Consider the following 19,360-nt stretch of genomic DNA (forward strand, 5'->3'; position numbering starts at 1 on the left):
AGCGAGCCAGAAACTACAGCCTCGTTGATACATGCTGGTATGGACACTCGGGTAAAATTTCGTTTGTTGCAGAATATACAGATCTGAACACGTGTGCAATTAGGACAATGCAGAGTTGATTACGCAGGAAAAATGTAACTCTCACAGTTCGATGATCGAGCGTGCCAGGATTGGGTGGGTGGTCAAATGTCGGCACAACTCACACGAAGCCGCTGTGGGGGGTAGGGGTTGTGTCCAGCGGGGGAAGGGGGGTTGTGTCCAGCGGGGGAAGGGGGGTTGTGTCCAACGGGGGAAGGGGGGTTGTGTCCAACGAGGAGGGAAGTTGTGTCCAGCGGGAGAAGTTGTGTCCATCAGAAAACCTTACGCCTCATCTGCCCGAAACGCTGCGCGTACTAGTGGCTTTACAAGATTGTAAATACTGTACTATTCAATGTATTCTCACAAACCCAATGTACCTTCTTGTATATATATAAATAAATAAATAAATCTGAGTGGAGCGTAAGAGTGTGAACGCCATTACCGTAGGCCAGGGTACGATCGGGTCGATTGTAAAATCGTGATTGGGCTCCGGTCTAGGACCTCCAGAACATCCTAGTGAATTCAGTAGAATACAGGGTTGGTTGGGTTTTGTACCATCGTGGCCGAGTCGGTTAGGGCAGGTGTCTGGGATTCACCAGAACGCAGGTTCGAGTCGCTCCAGTGTCTCCAAGTGATTATCATGTACCTGTGAGTTCCATGTTGTGGGATGCCTCCTGCGAGTGGTCATTAGTTGACCTAGCAGGTATGATAAGAGAAAACATAGGTCTTGAATCATTATATTAGACGATCGACAGATAGAGATAACGGGTCGATCCAGCACGCACAAATAGTAAACACACACACCAGTAGATTGACAGTTGAGAGGCAGGACCAAAGAGCCGCAGCTCAACCCCCGCAAGTACAACTAGGTAAACACACACACACACACACACACACACACACACACACACACAGAAGCAGAAGCAGAAGAGATAAAAGAAAGAGTTAGTGAGGCAGACCCAGACATAGTGGCAATAGTGGAAACTAAAATAAATGGCATGATCTCGGATGCAATCTTTCCAGAGGGGTACCAGGTGATAAGAAAAGAAAGGACACAGAGACAGGGAGGAGGAGTGGCACTACTAATAAAGCGGAAATGGAAGTTTGATGAGCTGGAAAATCCGGGTACCAATGAAAGCACAAGCTTCATACATGGAACTCTGACAGTGGATGGGAAGAAGATTGTAATCTTGATACTCTACAATCCCCCACCAAACAGTAGAAGGCCCAGGCAGGAGTACGAGGACAGCAACAAGACATGTATGGATGAACTGCAGAGGGCAGCAACTTTAGCGCATAGAATGAGAGCGAAGCTGCTGGTCATGGGGGACCTAAATCACGGAGAGATAAATTGGGAAACGAGGAATCCCCATGGCGGGGAGGAGACCTGGGGAGCGAAGCTGGTAGACGTTATTGACAGGAATTTTCTAACACAGCATGTGAAAGAAGATACTAGGGAAAGAGGAGGGGATACGCCCAGCCTATTAGATCTCATTATCACTCAGAATGTAGAAGACATCGAGCAGTTGGAACATGAAATACCACTAGGAGCTAGTGACCATTGTGTCCTAGTCTTTGACTACATGATGGAGCTTAAAATTGTGACCAAAGGACAAGAGGTCCGGGAAAGGAGACTTGATTACAGAAAAGGGGACTACAGAAGGATAAGGGACTACCTGGGAGAAGTGCAGTGGGAGGAAGAACTTAGAGGAAAAACAGTGCAAGGTATGATGAACCAAGTCATATTGAAATGCAAGGAGGCTGAAGATAGATTTATTCCAACAATAAAGGAAAAAAGCAGGAGGGAATATAATAACCCATGGTTTAATAGACAGTGTCAGGAAGCAAAGGTGAGAAGCAGGAGGGAGTGGAGGAAGTACAGAAGACAAAGGACAGAGGACAACAGGATTAGATGTAACAGAGCTAGGAATGATTACATTAACATAAGACGAGTGTCGGAAAGGAATTATGAGAACGATATTGCAGTCAAAGCGAAAAAGCAACCAAAATTACTACATAGCCATATAAGAAGGAAGATGTCGGTAAATGACCAAGTGACAAGACTGAGGAAAACAGAAGGGGCATATACAGAAAGCGACAAGGAAATCTGCGAGGTACTGAATGCAAAATTCCATGGAGTGTTCACAACCGAGCCTGAGCAGCTCCCATTGTTAGAAGAGATTACCCAAGATGAAAGACTATCGGATATAGAGGTGACAGCAGAGGATGTAATGAAACAGTTGACAACACTGGATGCAAATAAAGCTGTTGGACCAGACAAAGTATCACCGTGGATACTCAAAGAGGCAGCGCAGGCTCTCAGCGTGCCTCTGGCAATGATCTTTAATGAGTCACTTATGTCGGGAGAATTGCCCAGTTGCTGGAAGGAGGCAAATGTCGTACCGATTTTCAAAAAGGGTGATAGGGAGGAGGCACTTAACTACAGACCCGTATCACTGACAAGCATCCCCTGCAAAATTCTTGAAAGAATAATTAGGCTAAGACTTGTTGAGCACCTGGAGAGCATTGGGTTTGTAAACAAGCACCAACATGGGTTCTGGACAGGGAAATCATGCCTAACAAACCTTTTAGAATTCTATGATAAAGTAACAAGGATAAGGCAGGACAGAGAAGGCTGGGCAGACTGCATATTTCTTGACTGCCAAAAGGCCTTTGATACGGTACCGCACATGAGACTGCTATACAAACTTGAGAGGCAGGCAGGAGTAAGCGGAAAGGCCCTAGTATGGGTGAAGAACTACCTAACAGGAAGGAGCCAGAGGGTAATGGTAAGGGGCGAAAAGTCGGACTGGCGAACAGTAACAAGTGGAGTACCTCAAGGATCGGTGCTGGGACCAATCCTCTTTCTAATTTACGTAAATGATATGTTTACAGGAGTGGAATCATACATGTCAATGTTTGCAGATGACGCAAAATTAATGAGAAGAGTTGTGACAGACGAGGATTGTAGGATCCTCCAAGAGGACTTAAACAGGCTGCAGAGATGGTCAGGGAAATGGCTACTGGAGTTTAACACCAGTAAATGTAAAGTTATGGAAATGGGATCAGGTGACAGGAGACCAAAGGGACAGTACACAATGAAGGGGAACAGCCTACCTGTAACGATTCGAGAAAGAGACCTGGGAGTGGATGTGACACCTAATCTAACTCCTGAGGCACATATAAATAGGATAACGACAGCAGCGTACTCTACACTGGCGAAAATTAGAACTTCATTCAGAAACCTAAATGAGGAAGCTTTTAGGGCGCTTTACACTGCCTACGTGAGACCCGTCTTAGAGTATGCCGCGCCATCATGGAGCCCCCACCTGAAGAAACACAAAGAAACTGGAGAAGGTTCAGAGGTTTGCGACGAGGCTTGTCCCAGAGCTACGAGGGATGGGATATGAAGAGCGGCTGAAGGAACTGAACCTTACGACACTAGAGAAAAGAAGGGAGAGAGGAGATATGATAGGGACATATAAAATACTCAGGGGAATTGACAAAGTGGAAATAGATGAAATGTTCACACGTAATAATAACAGAACGAGGGGACATGGGTGGAAACTGGAAACCCAGATGAGTCACAGAGATGTTAGGAAGTTTTCTTTTAGCGTGAGAGTAGTAGAAAAATGGAATGCACTTGGGGAACAGGTTGTGGAAGCAAATACTATTCATACTTTTAAAACTAGGTATGATAGGGAAATGGGACAGGAGTCATTGCTGTAAACAACCGATAGCTAGAAAGGCGGGATCCAAGAGTCAATGCTCGATCCTGCAAGCACATATAGGTGAGTACACACACACTCACACACACACTCTCACACACACACACACACACACACACACGTAAACTAGTAGTCACCAATAACAACACAATTTTTATCTTTTTCAGTTGACTTTGTGCCGACCTTAATCCTATTCCTGGCGATGATTGGTGCGAGGCTGGCGCTCCAGGGGCGAGGCCGAGGCTTGCCCTCAGCCTCACAATGAGCACCGGGATAAACACCTGCCCAAGGATTACCAAGAATCCTGGTAAGGATCATTTTTAGAGTTATGTAAAGAATCTGACGTGTGACTGTAGTCCTGGATTCCATGGCGAGCTCGGTCAAGACTTAAGACTTGCTCGAAGACAAGACTAAACTTTCCTCAAGGATCACCAAGAGAAGTCCTTACATTAAATGTTGCAGATACAGTGGTGGTTGCCTCAGCACCCACAGCTGCGCCACCCACCGTTCCTGTAGTGTGAAGTGCCCTCCACACCACCGACCATCAACACAACATCCAATGTACCAGCGGACGCAGACATGCTGTCAACCCCCGCCAGCGCTCCTGTCGTAGGGGGCAACTCCCTATACTCCGCGGCCCCCGGGATCCACACCTTCACACACTACCGGACACAACAACCCAATCGACTCATCGAACGAAGACGGGAACATCATATCTCCTCCAACATCTTATTCCCTTCAGCCCGGATGACTTCTTACTCCAGACCTCTTCTGCCAGCTCGACCGACAGCGCCGCCGTGTCTACACGCAGCAAGACGACTAAGAAGATGATCAACAAGAAGAAGAAGACGTCCTAGGAAGGATGAGCCACATCTGACGACGTTACACAACTCCACTTAGCTGCTTGAGGACCGAACCCCCGTGCGAGGCAGATGGATGCAAGTGGACATGAGGACCGCCGCCACAGTATTATGTGCCAAGTTCAAACCCGCGGTGGTTGGGCCACCGAGCTGTACCTCCTTCCACCGACTTGTGTCCTGCTCCCTGCACAAGTTTTCGGCAGCGTTTCATACTGCTTACCAGTCCTATGGTCTTTGAAAAGTACATTTCGCGAAGCATTCTGTCCTAATGCATCGCGATGGTTCTATAATGTTGCCAGCTGAGTTCAAGGATTCCCAGGTGGTTCTGTAGGATCCGCAGCTGGTTCTCTGAAGCCTGCGACACAAAGCTGGCAAGAAAGTATCTTCCATACCTCTATAACATTACTGCAATATTGCAATTGCAGCTCAGCTTACCGGGAAGCATCAGGGTATCTATGAATAGTCATGACGTAGGTGTTCAAGTAGCTCCTGGTCGACCAGAAGTAACGAGGCCTTATCGAGTTGCCAGCCCCCTTCAAGCTGGTCCTCCGTCACATCCACCTGGTAGAGGCTCGTGTATGGGAAGTGGGAGGGAGAGAGAGGTAGGAGGAGTAAGGGAGGTGGGAGGGATGAATCATAAAGAGGGAGGCAGGGGCCACAGTAGAGGCAGACGTGATGGGGCATAACTCCCAGCGTGGCAAGTCTGGATGACAATTTGGAACACTCTCATGCAGCCCTCGGTGATGACACATAAGTATTGTTACCTTACAACCTTACTCCAGCAGTCATTACTTGATACCTGTAAGTAACTGTTTTAATTTTGAAGACTATCCCGAGAAGCGAAATCATTCCCAGTGCTACTGAAGGAGCAGCATGACCGCGCAAGTGTTCACTATAGTCCTGCCTCACGTTAGTCATGAGCTGTGAACCACAAGGAGAGGCAACACCAGCACCCTACAGGGCCACCACGGTGCCTCTCACCTTAACTATGGCACCACCGTCTTCAACTACGGGGAACACGGCTGATAGTGATGAAAGCATTAGTGTCGACAGCGAAGGTCTGGAAGTTGTTCGTAAAGAAGTGTGGGTTGTAAATGAAAGTATAGGTCTTGTGTGTGAAGAACCAGATGTTGCAAATCAAATTCAGGGTATTGCAAACCAAGACCCATGTGTTGCGGACCAGGGAATGAGTGTTACAAATAAAGTACTGGATATTGCAAACGATGGATTAAGCGTTGTCAGTGAGGAGCTGGGTGCTGTCAGTGAGGAGCTGGGTGTTGTCAACGATGGGTTTATAAGTGAAGACGAGGAGTGGGTGGAGGTGGGAGGAGCAGATGGTGGTCGTCTGAGGAGAGAGAGGCAAGGAGCAGTTCGAGTTGTGTTCAAGATGGCCGCCAGGGGCAGCAAAGAGCCAAAGATCACCATAACCACACCTGTCAACTCCCCCTTCACTCTCAGCACCGACACTCCGCCCAGTAAGTGCACGCTGCAACACCTTCTATATTCTTGTACTGCATCACCTTCCATATTCCTGTACTGCAACACCTTCCATATTCCTGTACTGCAACACCTTCCATATTCCTGTACTGCATCACCTTCCATATTCCTGTACTGCAACACCTTCCATATTCTTGTACTGCAACACCTTCCATATTCTTGTGCTTCAGGAGGAGGTTGGTGGGGGGCGCGCCACACCCTAGCCATGATGGGGTTCCTGGGGCTGGCGGTGTCCCACGCTCTCCGTGTGACGCTCTCAATTGCTGTGCTGGCTATGGTGGCGAGGCGACCCGCCGACAATTTCACGCTCCAGGAACCTCCAGACGCATGCCCGCTTCCGGAGGATTGGAACGACGGTGAACTGACCGAAATGGCGAGTTAACCAATAATGGAGCTATATGGTATACCTGGAGTATATGGTATGGAGCTATATGGTATACCTGGAGTATATGGTATGGAGCTATATGGTATACGCACCGATTCAAACTAGTGACAGATACACTTGTATTTTGTTAGAATGATTTACTTTTTAATGAATGTATCAGAATCGTACTTTTAGAACGTTGATAAATACCTTGGCTAACTCGTCCTGCAAGAGAGGAGACCCAGGTTCGAGTCCTACGCAGGGTAGGATAATTAGACACAGTTCATTCACTGTTTGCCCCTGTTGAATCAGAAGTAATTGAGTGCATGAGAATAGATCACCTGATCGAATATTGGCGGTCACAAGCAAGGCTTACGGTAAGCCCTAGAATATGGGGAACATTCTGCAGGCGTTTATTAATTTAAATTGGTAGATATTGAATTAATTAAACACGATTATCTCACCCTGCACCTAATATTACGGAGCCTAATATAGTAACTGAGTGACTGTAACCTATCCACCGCTGCCCACTGGATGGGGGGCGGTGTGCAGGACAAACATATCAATTGTGACACTAGCTCTCCACATATGTCAGTTGCTTAACTTAGAAACTGTACTTGTGGTCGATCTCGAACCCATTGTTGATGTGATGACTTGTATTAAATTTTGTAACAAGCTCATCAAGATTGTAACTTGCTTAGCTAAATGAATTGTGGGGTTCAGTCCCTGAGCCCATTATGTGCCTCTGTAACCCTTTCCACTACCGCCCACAAGATGGGTATGGGGTGCATAATAAATGAACTAAACTAAACTAAAACTCTTTCTCAGACTGGAGAGTCAGACTGGGATGAAGTTGGCGAGGGTCTCGTGCTGGGAGTCGTCTATTGGGGGTATTTGTTCACCAGCTTCCTGGAGGTCAGAGTCGTGCGGCTGCTGGGAGGACGATTGGTGTTTGGCATGAGCGTCGTACTGGCCTCCTTCACCACCCTCCTGGTCCCCTACAGCGCCCACATATCCAGAGGCACCTTCGTCGCTCTCAGAGTCCTGATCGGAGGCTATCAGGTAATGTTGGAAGAAATCCTTTACAGGCAAGCAGAGAATCAAGCTTCACATATTTAGAGAACGGAAAGTAAAAGGAATTACTAGTATGCCATATTAACAGGTCCCGGCTAGCCAGGGGCGAACGAGGCTGTCCATGTGTTCACTAAATCAATAACATTTGGTAAATAGATTAAAAATAATAGATTAGACGGTAAAGTGAGTGTATGATGGACACATCTGTCGGGCTGACTGGTGAGAGGAGGCTTATCAGCTCTATCATGCATTCGGAGGCCAACATGAGATGGAGACCACATGAAATGGACTGTTACCATCATTAATAATTTTGTTGTATGTGTCTAAGCTTCGGACACGAGCATGTTACAGTTATGTCTTAAAGAGTGGTTGTATAAATTGTGTTAGATGATTCAGATTCAGATGTTTATTCAGGTAAGGTATATACATACAAGTGATGTTACATTAATGGATTGATATATAGATAGAGCTAGTACATACAATGCCTAAAGCCACTATTACGCAATGCGTTTCGGGCAAGAAAAACATTAATATCTAGAACTTAATACTAATTGAGCATAAAGAATAAAAAGTGTTGAGAACAAATACAAATAAAGATAAAAAAAAGGGGGAACATGACTGAAAAAGCAGCACAAATACAATAGGTTGACAGTGTTGATTAAAAAAAAAAGAAAATAACGGACATGGGTTGACAATAGAGGAGTGAGGTAGGTTACAGGGAATTTATTAGGTAGTGTTTAGTTTTTATCTTAAACTGGTTGAGAGAGGTACTGTCTTTAACATGGTTGGGAAGGTCATTCCACATTCTGGGCCCCTTGATTTGTAGAGCATTTCTGGTTTGATTAAGTCGTACTCTAGGAATATCAAAACTGTATTTATTTCTGGTGTGATGCTCATGGGTTCTGTTACAACCTTCTATGAAGCTTTTGAGATCAGGATTGGCATTACAATTTAGCGTTTTGTATATGTATAGTACACATGAGAGAATGTGCAGTGACTTAATGTCTAACATATTCAGGGATTTGAATAGGGGTACCGAATGATGTCTGGGGCCAGAATTGGATATTGTCCTAATAGCAGCTTTGTGTTGAGTAATTAGAGGACGTAAATGATTTTGGGTAGTAGAGCCCCAAGCACAAATACCATAGTTGAGATATGGATAGATAAGGGAGTAATAGAGAGTCACCAGGGCAGGGCGTGGTACATAATATCTGATCTTAGAAAGAATGCCCACAGTTTTTGAAACTTTTTTAGATATGTTTAGAATGTGTCCCTGGAAATTCAAGTCCCTGGAAATTGTTGGTCCCTGGAAATTGTTGGTAATAAGCGGTGTTTTGCAGGGGCTGGTCTTGGTGACATTTAGCGCCCTCTGATTATTCTGCACATTTGATGGTGCTACATAGCCTTCCCGGTTTGGTGCCTTCTTTTGATAATTAATTACTTACTTACAGGGGCTGGCGTACCCTTCACTGAGTCACATGCTGCATGTCTGGGTCTCCCCAAGAGAAAGATGTACTTTTCTTGCCTTTGTTGTCACAGGTAATTAATTAATAATAGTACTTTCAGTATCCTATTCATGGCGAGCATTAGTTGACAAGTACTACCTTGGCGAGGAGGGACAATTAGGAAGCGATCATTAACCGCTTGTCCAGCAGTAAATTGGGGATCTGGTTGTTAAGAAATATTGGTTCGTGCTCTGGAGAAAACTAGTATGGTCAAATAAAATAAAAATAAAATGTTTATTCAGGTAAGGTACATACATACGAGAGATTTTACATAAATTGATCGACTTATAAATGGAGCTAGAACATACAATGCCTAAAGCCACTATTACGCAAAGCGTTTCGGGCAGGTCATTATATGTAAGGCTTATAATGCACTGAGGAAAGGGAGAGCTCAACTAGACTGCTAGTAATCATCTGCTCCTCTACTCTTAGATCTGTGTTAACAAAAGAAAAAATAGCAAGATGTTTGGTGTAAAGCCAAACTAGCACCACCCTGAGTTGGGGTCGAAAATGTGGTTTTGTAGCCTTCAAGGTGTGGCGAAGACATTTTGGATGAGGTCTAAATTAAACTTGCATTATGACATAGGTATTTGTATCAACTGTATTAAGAGTAATACAGTTACTGTATTAAGAGTAATACAGTTACTGTATTAAGAGTAATACAGTTACTGTATTAAGAGTAATACAGTTACTCCAAGTTCTCAACATTCTACTTCAGGCAATTAAATATTTCCAATAATCTCACATTCTAAGAAGTAATGCGATAAACACTTTAAGGTTCTCCAATAACCAATTATAAGTAATAAATGTTCGCAAACGGTTCCACAAGTCGTAACGGAACGTCAAAAGTAACCAGCGAGTTTCCCATCAAGGAAAATGTCGCGTCGTGATAGGTCGAGACGAGGATAGTTAAGTGGTGCTGGCAGTTGGGTATAGGGCTCACCACGACGCTACCCGGAGACACAGCTTGAGGGAGGTCTAGAGCAGATGTGTTGTTGTTGTTATAGATTCAGCTACTTGGAACAAGTTCCAAGTAGCGCGGGCTATGGTGAGTCCGTAACTTACCTGGCACAGGAGCGGAGCAAGTAGCACGGGCTATGGTGAGCCCGTAGTGGACTTACCTGGCACAGGAGCGGTGCCAGCTGGTAGCTGGAGTGTGACTGTTATTGCTCTCTGTAGCGAGGCTGTATAACGTCTTGAGTCGAATGTTATATCATATGCTTCACCTGACAATGTGTTGGCCATGAATTGCTTTTGGTAAGTTGATAATTTTGCCTAATGGGAAACTCGCTGATAACTTTTGGCGTTCCTAAGTGATCTGTAGAACCATTGGGGAACATGTATTATATGTAATTAGTGCACATAGGATTATTGGAGAACCTTAGTGATTATCGCATTACTTCTTGGAATGTGAAATTAATGGGAGCATTTAATTGCCTGTGATAGAACCCAGAACTTGACGGGAGACATCTCCCGTCACACAGGGTGCAGTCGCACCTCCACAGATCTCCAGTATCAGCTCTTGATACTGGTAATGACTCAAAAGGGCCACCACTTACGGGCTATTCATGCCCGTGCCACCTTTTGGGTGGCTTAATCTTCATCAATCAATCAATCCAGAACTTGTAGCAACTATATTATTCTTAATACAGTTTGTACATATTCAAAATAATTTTATCTATAATGGAGCCCGTTTTAAAAGCTGTTTATATGTACTTAACCACAATTAACAGCTTAAGCAAAACAATCAAATCAAATGTTTATTTAGGTAAATGTGTAGCCAAATTTGTAGCCAAAAACAATAAATTTCCAATGTAATAAAATAAGAAATGTGTTATCCCAGGGTCTTTCCCCCCACAGGTGTGCCGTTGGGTATAGCAGCGTGTCTGTCGACTAGCGGGGTGCTCATAGAGAGTGGGTTCTTGGGCGGGTGGCCCTCGGTGTTCTACCTGTTTGGTGCTCTGGGGCTCCTGTGGAGCGCTCCTTGGTTCCTGCTGGTCCACGACCGTCCGGAGCTCCACCCAAACGTCTCCTCCAGTGAGCTGCACTACACCCAAACACACACGAACTCCGTTAACAAATATGAGGTAATGTTGCTGAGAAGAGATATATGAGATGCTGTACATGTACTCACCTGGTTGTACTTGCGGGGGATGAGCTTTAATTGGCTCTTTGGTCCCGCCCCTCGATTGGGTCCAATAGTGTCCCGGGGTCTTTGTTGGCTTGTTCTCGATTGGGTCCTGAATGAACCTGATGGCTACTAACATTCTAGTGACCTCGACGAGAACAGGAAGCCGGCGGCTTGTCAAAGGTTAGCCCCATTTTTCCTTATGATTTTTTCTAGCTGGATTTAAAGTTCAACAGATTTTTGGTATTTACAGCTTCGGCGGGTAGACGGTTCCATGAGTTTCATAAACCCAGTGGATGAGAACACATCTGTTTCCTACATTGTGGCTTGTTGAGCTTTAAACCTTTGCTTCTTGTTCAACCCGTCCTCCTAATAGAGCACCGCATTTTGACGCATAATTTACCCAAGGACAAAAATCGTCTTAGAAAATGGTAGCGGCTTGTGAAATTTACATAGGCCCATTTTCTGTTTTGGGGTCCGCCTTAGACATATATCCCCAGTTAGTTTACTACCTACAGGTAGCAAAGTGATTGTAACCTGTCCACCGCTGCCCATTGAATGGGGGGCGGTGTGCAGGACAAACATATCAATTGTGACACTAGCTCTCCAGTTGCCAGTAGCTTAATTTAGGAAATATATTTGTAGTCGGTCTCGAGCCTCATATGTTGATGTGACGATGTGCATTGAATTTTGTAACTAGCTCATCAAGAGTGTAACTTGTTCGGCTAAACAAATTGTGGGGTTCAGTTCCTGAGCCCATTATGTGCCTCTTAACCATTTCCACTACCGCCCCATACCCACAAGATGGGTATGGGGCGCATAATAAATGAACTAAACTAAACTAAAGGTCCTCTGGTAGGTTAGGAGTGGGAACTTTAGAATGACCTTGGGAGGACAGGCTGCTTTGTTAGTGTTCATAACCAGGGTGGTCTTAAATAGTGAAACATGATAATGTTGCAAGCAGATAGTGAATACAATGAGAGTCTGGAAGCAATTGAGCCTACATTGCTGCCTGGCATATAAATGATCAATTGATCACTACCATGTAAGTTCCTGGCTAGTTTTAAGAAAGGATAATGTGTAAATTAGTGAATTAATAAACAGCCAGGAGGGGGTACATTATGATGTAACTAGGCGAGAGATTGGTGGTGGTCAAGTGAATCAGAGTAGACTGTTACTGTATGATATTTTGGGCTACTCTGAGGCACCGTGGAAACATAGATTAAACTTGGTACAGTATCTGAAATGGAGAGCTAGCAGTTATGTTTTGTTGACTCGGGAGTTTTCCTTGAATGTCTGGATATCTGAGATTGGATATTATTATTATTATTATAGTTCATCTGAACAATTTCTTCAAAAGGTCAGATGTAACACAAACAAGGAGCAACGGTTCCAAGCTCAACAAGCCTCTATGTAGAAAAGAGAACACGAGATGATTTTTCACCCACAGGGTTATAAACCCATAGAACTGCCTATTTACTGAAGCTGTAAATGCCAAAACTATGTTAAGTTTTAAGATCTACCTGGAAAAAAATCAAGGTAAAGGGGGAAGGGGCATCTTCGATAAGCCGCCGTCTTCCTGCCCTCATAGAGGCCACTAGGGTTAGTGACCCTCAGGTAAATATCTTAAACACATCACTAAACTAGAAAAGATGCAAAGACACATAACTAAATGGCTTCCAGAACTGAAAAACAAGAGTTATGAAGAGACACTAGAGGCATTAAATATTCAAAAGATAGAAGATAAAGGTGATTTTTTTATTATTATTTATTTATATATACGAGTTCTTACATTCTTGTACAGCCACTAGCACGCATAGTATTTTGGACAAGTCCTTAATCCTAATTTTCACACATGCACATCCCCACGAAGCAGCTCGTAACAGCTATCTAACTCCCATGTACCTATTTACTGCTAGGTAACAGAGGCATCAGGTTGAAAGAAACTCTGCCAATTTGTTTGTCTTTTGCCGGGGATCAAACCCGGACCTTAGGACTACAAACCCCAAATGCTGTCCACTCAGCCATCAGGCCCCCATGGATTTTAAATTACCCCCATGATTTTAGATCAACAGGACTCGATAAAATTATCAAGAAATAATTTTGAAAACTGCAACTTCAAGAACAAGACGACATAGTTTGAAACTAAGGAAAGGTAAAGCTGCTGAAAAACATTAGAAAGTTCACTTTTGCAGAGTAGTAGATAGTTGGAACAAGGTAACCAAAGTGGTGGAGGCCAAAACCATCAGTTGTTTCAAAGCATTATATGACAGAGTACAGACATGGGAAAATTGGACACCATGAGCGTAGCTCTCATCCCATAACTGCATTTAGGAAATTTCACTTAGGTACACACAATAGAAAAAGAAGACATAATTGGAAACTGGAAACACACATGAGTCAGAGATTTCAAAGACATTTTTTTCAGTCAATCATAAAGAAGTGGAACAAACTACACGAGGAAATTGTAAAGCCAATTTAATGATACACGGTTTTAATTCAAAATATGATAAAAACGAGTGAAAAAGTCATACTTGAAGACAACATACTCCTAGGAGCTCCTATCGTTATGAAGGCCATCGACGAGATCCATGGTAAGATGATCAGAAGATGGCTGACCTGAAGGGGATGGACGAGAGGACTGAAGATTGTGATGCCCCACGATGCACTTTTCCTCATCACCAGCTAGAAGCTAGATAGCTCTACCGTCACAGAATATTCTAAAATTCCTAGATATTATTCAGGATGCCACTAAGAGATCAAAAAGACACATGGCAAGTGATGTTCAAGTGATCAGATTCACTGAGGATTATGTCAAGAGACCCAAAGAAATTGGGGAACATTAGGAAAATATCTAATAATGAAATAATGATCCTAATAAACAGGACATTCTAAAAAGATTCATGATTGTTATCAGGTCAATGCTTCACACCAGTGTTCATGTCTATACTTGTCCTCTAGGTGGAGCGAATATCTTGGACGGAGGTGATGAAGTCAGGACAGTTCTGGGCCACCATGTCGGCCAGCTTGGGCACCAGCTTCACATTTATGGTTTTCTGGTCTGGTCTCCCATCTTACCTCAGCACTGTACACCATTTCCACATCAAAAATGTAAGTCTTAATTATAACAATTTTACTTAAGATACTTGTATATGTGAGAATAAAACCAATTTGATCATTGTAGAGAGTTTCCCATATTCAGTGCTAGTTTTAGACAAAAAATATTTCCATTGCAACAGGCTTACACATATACGAGTTTGATAACTCTTGCCTAAATCTTAATTTCATGACCAAACCTCACCACATATTATTTAGCTTAGAAATTTATCCTTTGCTATCAACTTTTTATAGTTAAATAATTTGTTTATTTTGTCAAACTTTGTACCAGAATGGACTAATGTGTGCCTTGCCATACTTGGTGATGGGGGTGTCAAGTCTCTCGTGGGTGTGGCTGAGACACCTCCTCGCTGGTAATTGGCTCTCAACCAGGGCACACCACAGGCTCTCCATTTTCATTGGTTAGTTTACAATCACTTATCAATATACAGTATTTGTAACCCATAGGCTCCTAACAAAGCTTATAAGCATTTACGCATTACTAATCATGTTTATAAACATTAAGGCAGTGGTAATGGGCAACATTTAGTTCTGCTTAAGAATCTATAAACCAACAAAAATTTATGTTGCAAAAATTAACTGATTTAAATGAAATTTAGTTAAGCATTTAAGGGCTAATAAGATTAAAAATAGTTTCTCGTTTAAACTGGAAGAGAGAAGTAATAATAATAGTAATAATTTATTTGCAAGGTAAAATGGGTTGGTGAGATTATATAAGGTTGTCATTTTTACAGTCATGCAAAGCCACTAACACGCATAGCATTTCAGGCAGACAAAGAACTACCTCATTAACTTTATGTAACTCATTTTCCTCGCCTTTTCTCATCCTACATTTCAAACTGAGATTTGCTGTTATTGTGAACATTACTTATTAATTACCACATATACATATATACTATTACTAAATGCTGCCATTTCTAAAGAGCAAACTTTTTATTTTTCAAATCTCTTCTACAATTTTAACATTAGGAATTGTTTACTGTTAAAATAACTGTTGCTTACAAATGTCTCTTGTATACTTGTCAATTATTTTAAAATCTTTCAATACTGTAATTCCAAAATTTTACCATTTTATGATTTGGCGAGTCGTATTCCGGGGAACATAGGATTAAGGACTTGCCTGAAATGCTACGGGTGGTAGTGGCTGTATTAGAATGTAAGAACTGTTTTGTGTATAATTATATATATATATATAACAGTAATTTTGGGGACCATGAGCAGCCTATGTTCATCCCATACCCTAGACCATTCCCTCTACCAGTTTGGGTGATGCTAGCCCTAAGAGTATGGCCTCCAACGTTGAACTAACCGACATTCTTTCTTATAGTATAGACATGGACTCACTGTCTATATATTTATGGACTCGCTGCCTGCCCTAACTGACTTGATATCTTCCCACCAGGAACCTATGGGCCAGCAGTGGCACTGGCAGTGATGTGCTTTGTGGGCTGCAACTGGAAAATGACAGTTGGCTTAGTGTGTGTGATCATGGGTTGCTTGGGCATCAGCTTTAATAGTGGCCTTGCCTACCAGGACTCGCCTCCTTCCATGTATGGTACTAGTACGTTGTTCTTCGTCAACAATGTGGGTGCGGTAGCTGGCATTTTGGCGCCTGCGGTTATAGGCTTCCTCACGCAGCACAATGTATGTATACTTATGTCTTTCTTCACATATTTGCTTTCAACATCCTCCAGTCTGATCAGTTTGGCTCCAATTGTGGATGGATATGTACAGTAGTTGTGATCAAACATTTAGTTTAATCCTCCCAAAAATTAAAAATAATTATTTTTATGTATAAAACTACATAACAGTATATTACTTCTTCACTAGATACTTTAGAAAAACCACCACAGAATACTGTATTGGTAATAACAATAAATATTACTTAATGGGTACACTCCAAGGGTCTAGACGTTTCACCACATAAGAACTTGAAATGATGCTTATGTGAGTTGGGTGTTAATGGAGGGAGGAGGTGGAATGAAAGAACATAAGGTGCTCAAAGAAATGAGAAATATTAACACAGATTGTACATGAGAACAGTATTAACCATTCAACAGTCAGCATCATTATTAGACATGGCTAGAATTTTAGGACATTTGAAGGGGTTCAGCAGAAATAAATTCAATCATAACTAATTCTGACAGAAGCTGGGGTTACCTTCCACCTCATCATTCTTCACAAATTAAACCTTTTTCTTGTCAATAATTATATCCAGTAAGCAATGGAGTGTAAATAAAATCAGTATGTCAAACCTTTATATATTTTGTTTTTTAATACAGTACTGTATTCCAAACTCCCATTAATTGTATAGCCTTGTGCTAGAAAAAAAATCACATTCAGAGTTCAGAATGATCTACTTAAGACAAAATTAGGAACACATCCCTATCATAAGTTAAGTGATGGGGCTCACCTCGGTGCCTCTCTTACAGTATTTGCATTTTAACTCACAGGTGGTTTTAAAGGCTACAGTATATATTAGTGTCTGTTGTTGAGGTATGGCTGGATATAATTAAAGGAGTGGCTAAAAATTCACTAATGTTAAAGTTTAATTACTGTAGTAGGTGATTGCCATTTACAGCTTTGAAGGATTTTCTTTGGTTAATAAAGAGCCCAAATGGGTATTAATTTTTGTCATATGTTAAGTAGATTAAGTCGAGTAAACTTGTATGGAAATGGCATCAACTGTACTCCAAGACTTTAAGACAAATTTGTGGGAACTAATATTTCTACCATGCAAAATTGAACATACTGTACTGTTTGTGTATAATAACTATTTTATAATATTGGTATACAGGCAATCCCCAACTTAGTGAAATGCATTCTATAAAGGTGTTTGTAAGTCAGCTATTTGTAACTGAACCAATTTCTCATAGGCACTATGGTATCAATAGGGGATGCATTTCTAAACCACCAAAAGTCAGCATATAAAGCCAAAATTTGGGAAAAAATAATGTAAGCTTGTTTTAATTTACCTTGAATAATGGAATACTCCTGCTTGTCCAATTTGATGCTTTTTGAAGACCAAAGATATAATTACTAAAAATGTAGTAAATAGAGTGGTGGCACTGCATGGGCACTGTGCCCCACTAACACACACTCTTATCATCCACCGAGGCATTTTCCTTGATAAACAAGTAAAATAGTGCATTATTAGCACTGTTCATCATGTGTAGCCTTCAGAATTAACTTGTATAAGAGGAGATTGGGTATAAATGGGGATTTCAAAGCAATGCAAGCTGTATCATCTGTGTGTACTAATGGTTTTGTTCCCCATGTATCAGAGAAGGTACAAGATTTAAGAGATGCTTAAATGTTAACTACGTTTACTACCTACACATATTAATACATTTTAACACAGGAAAATACACTCGTGAATTGTTATACATATACAGTATTCTAATATTCAATGTGTGCACAATATTCTAATGTGTGGACAGTAATGCTGTATGGGCAACTCTCTCTCATTAGCCATCCCCAGGCACCTGGAAGGCTGTCTTTGTTGTTACAACTGCCATCGCCTTCATTAGTGCCTCCCTATGTACAGTACTTGGTCTGATCAAACTGCAATCCTGGAATGACCCCAAGGCTCAAGGTCTGTCAGCGAATTTCAACTTATTATATTTCATGTACCTTTGTCAATTATTTCTTTCATGAAACGTCATTAAATCTACAGTACTGTACTTAAATATCTGATGCTCTTCCTTTCAGTTATTTGGAATACTGACATAGCTAAATAGTTACTCACTCACTGATAATTTTTATTTAAAATAATTAACCTCATTCCAGATAAATTAGTGCAATAATTAACGTTTTCCTACAGACATGGAGCGAAGCCCTCAGCAACCACTTGCACCACATCAACTTTCAGGTGAAGGGTAACACTAGAAGAAATTTGAAGAGTCTACAATACACAAAATGTGTTCATTTAACATTATATAACCCTTTCCACTACCGCCCACAAGATGGGTATGGGGTGCATAATAAATGAAGTAAACTAAAACTAAAAACATTATATATTGTATGAATACAATACACCTTTTACATACAATTGTATTTTAATTTACACATTCTCTAGACTAATTTGACAACATCCAACTTTGTAAAGTAACTTTTATGTTTAGGTGCGACACAATTATGCCTGCACGTGGAATGAAATGTTGACGGAATAAAGATAAAGGAAATTTGCTGCAAAGCATGTCCAGTGATCCTCGCATGACTGCAGGACACGTGTATGAATCATGAGGTGCAGGCATTACATTCAGCTATGAAAGCTAGGGCTCTTATAATGTAGAATCATAGGTTGAATGAAATCACGAGACAAATCACAAGTGATCTAAACCTAGTTGAAGGAAGTAGACTAAGGGAAAGTTATAAAAATTATTCATTTTTCAATTAGAATTTGGGCCAGGAGCCCCAGCACTAATAGATGGGTTATTCAACACTAATGCAGCTTAAATAAGATTGAAAATGCTAAAATTGTCAAGAATGTGAACGAAGCTAATATACAATTCCCCAGAAGTTGTCTTGACAGAAAAATTTTCCAATGTACATTATACTGTATGCACTATAATATGTTCAGTACATATGAGTAAATCACACTGCTATTATTAGTTTGGTAACAGGCTCTTGGTTTATGGCACAAATTGCTGAACATAATACACATGAGATTGCTGGAGTGTTCCAAGTGTAGGTTAGATGCTTATTTTGTCATTTGTCTGTGACAAAGCTTGTGTGTATATACAGTACTGTATATACTTTAAATATTATTACTGTACACCAACCTAATCCATTCCCCCTCCCCCTTAGGGAGCCGGTCGGCCGAGCGGACAGCACGCTGGACTTGTGGTCCTGGGTTCGATCCCAGGCGCCGGCGAGAAACAATGGGCAGAGTTTCTTTCACCCTAAGCCCCTGTTACCTAGCAGTAAAATAGATACCTGGGAGTTAGTCAGCTGCCACGGGCTGCTTCCTGGGGGGTGGAGGCCTGGTCGAGGACCGGGCCGCGGGG

General features: G+C 42.1%; 1 protein-coding gene across 6 annotated transcripts in view; it reads left to right on the forward strand.

The window, feature by feature from the left end:
* Positions 1-19,294, forward strand: part of LOC123768254 (sialin) — a 55,092-nt gene extending 35,798 nt beyond the window's left edge. For 3 of the 6 annotated variants that reach the window (XM_069306982.1, XM_069306984.1, XM_069306983.1), the window contains 11 exons: positions 3,974-4,113; positions 6,334-6,536; positions 7,356-7,589; positions 9,053-9,140; positions 10,967-11,193; positions 14,196-14,345; positions 14,623-14,752; positions 15,754-15,995; positions 17,823-17,946; positions 18,175-18,222; positions 19,161-19,294. In XM_069306982.1, the coding sequence (XP_069163083.1) occupies positions 4,068-4,113; positions 6,334-6,536; positions 7,356-7,589; positions 9,053-9,140; positions 10,967-11,193; positions 14,196-14,345; positions 14,623-14,752; positions 15,754-15,995; positions 17,823-17,946; positions 18,175-18,222; positions 19,161-19,285 (1,617 nt within the window). In that variant the 5' untranslated portion in view covers positions 3,974-4,067 and the 3' untranslated portion in view covers positions 19,286-19,294. Of the gene's footprint in view, positions 1-3,973; positions 6,142-6,333; positions 6,537-7,355; positions 7,590-9,052; positions 9,141-10,966; positions 11,194-14,195; positions 14,346-14,622; positions 14,753-15,753; positions 15,996-17,822; positions 17,947-18,174; positions 18,403-19,160 lie in introns of those variants that run through there. The other 3 variants (XM_069306979.1, XM_069306978.1, XM_069306981.1) reach the window with 3 other exon arrangements.
* Positions 19,295-19,360: the final 66 nt, after the last annotated feature.

This window comes from Procambarus clarkii, chromosome 59, assembly GCF_040958095.1.
Source record: "Procambarus clarkii isolate CNS0578487 chromosome 59, FALCON_Pclarkii_2.0, whole genome shotgun sequence".
In the NCBI taxonomy this organism is placed as follows: domain Eukaryota; kingdom Metazoa; phylum Arthropoda; class Malacostraca; order Decapoda; family Cambaridae; genus Procambarus; species Procambarus clarkii.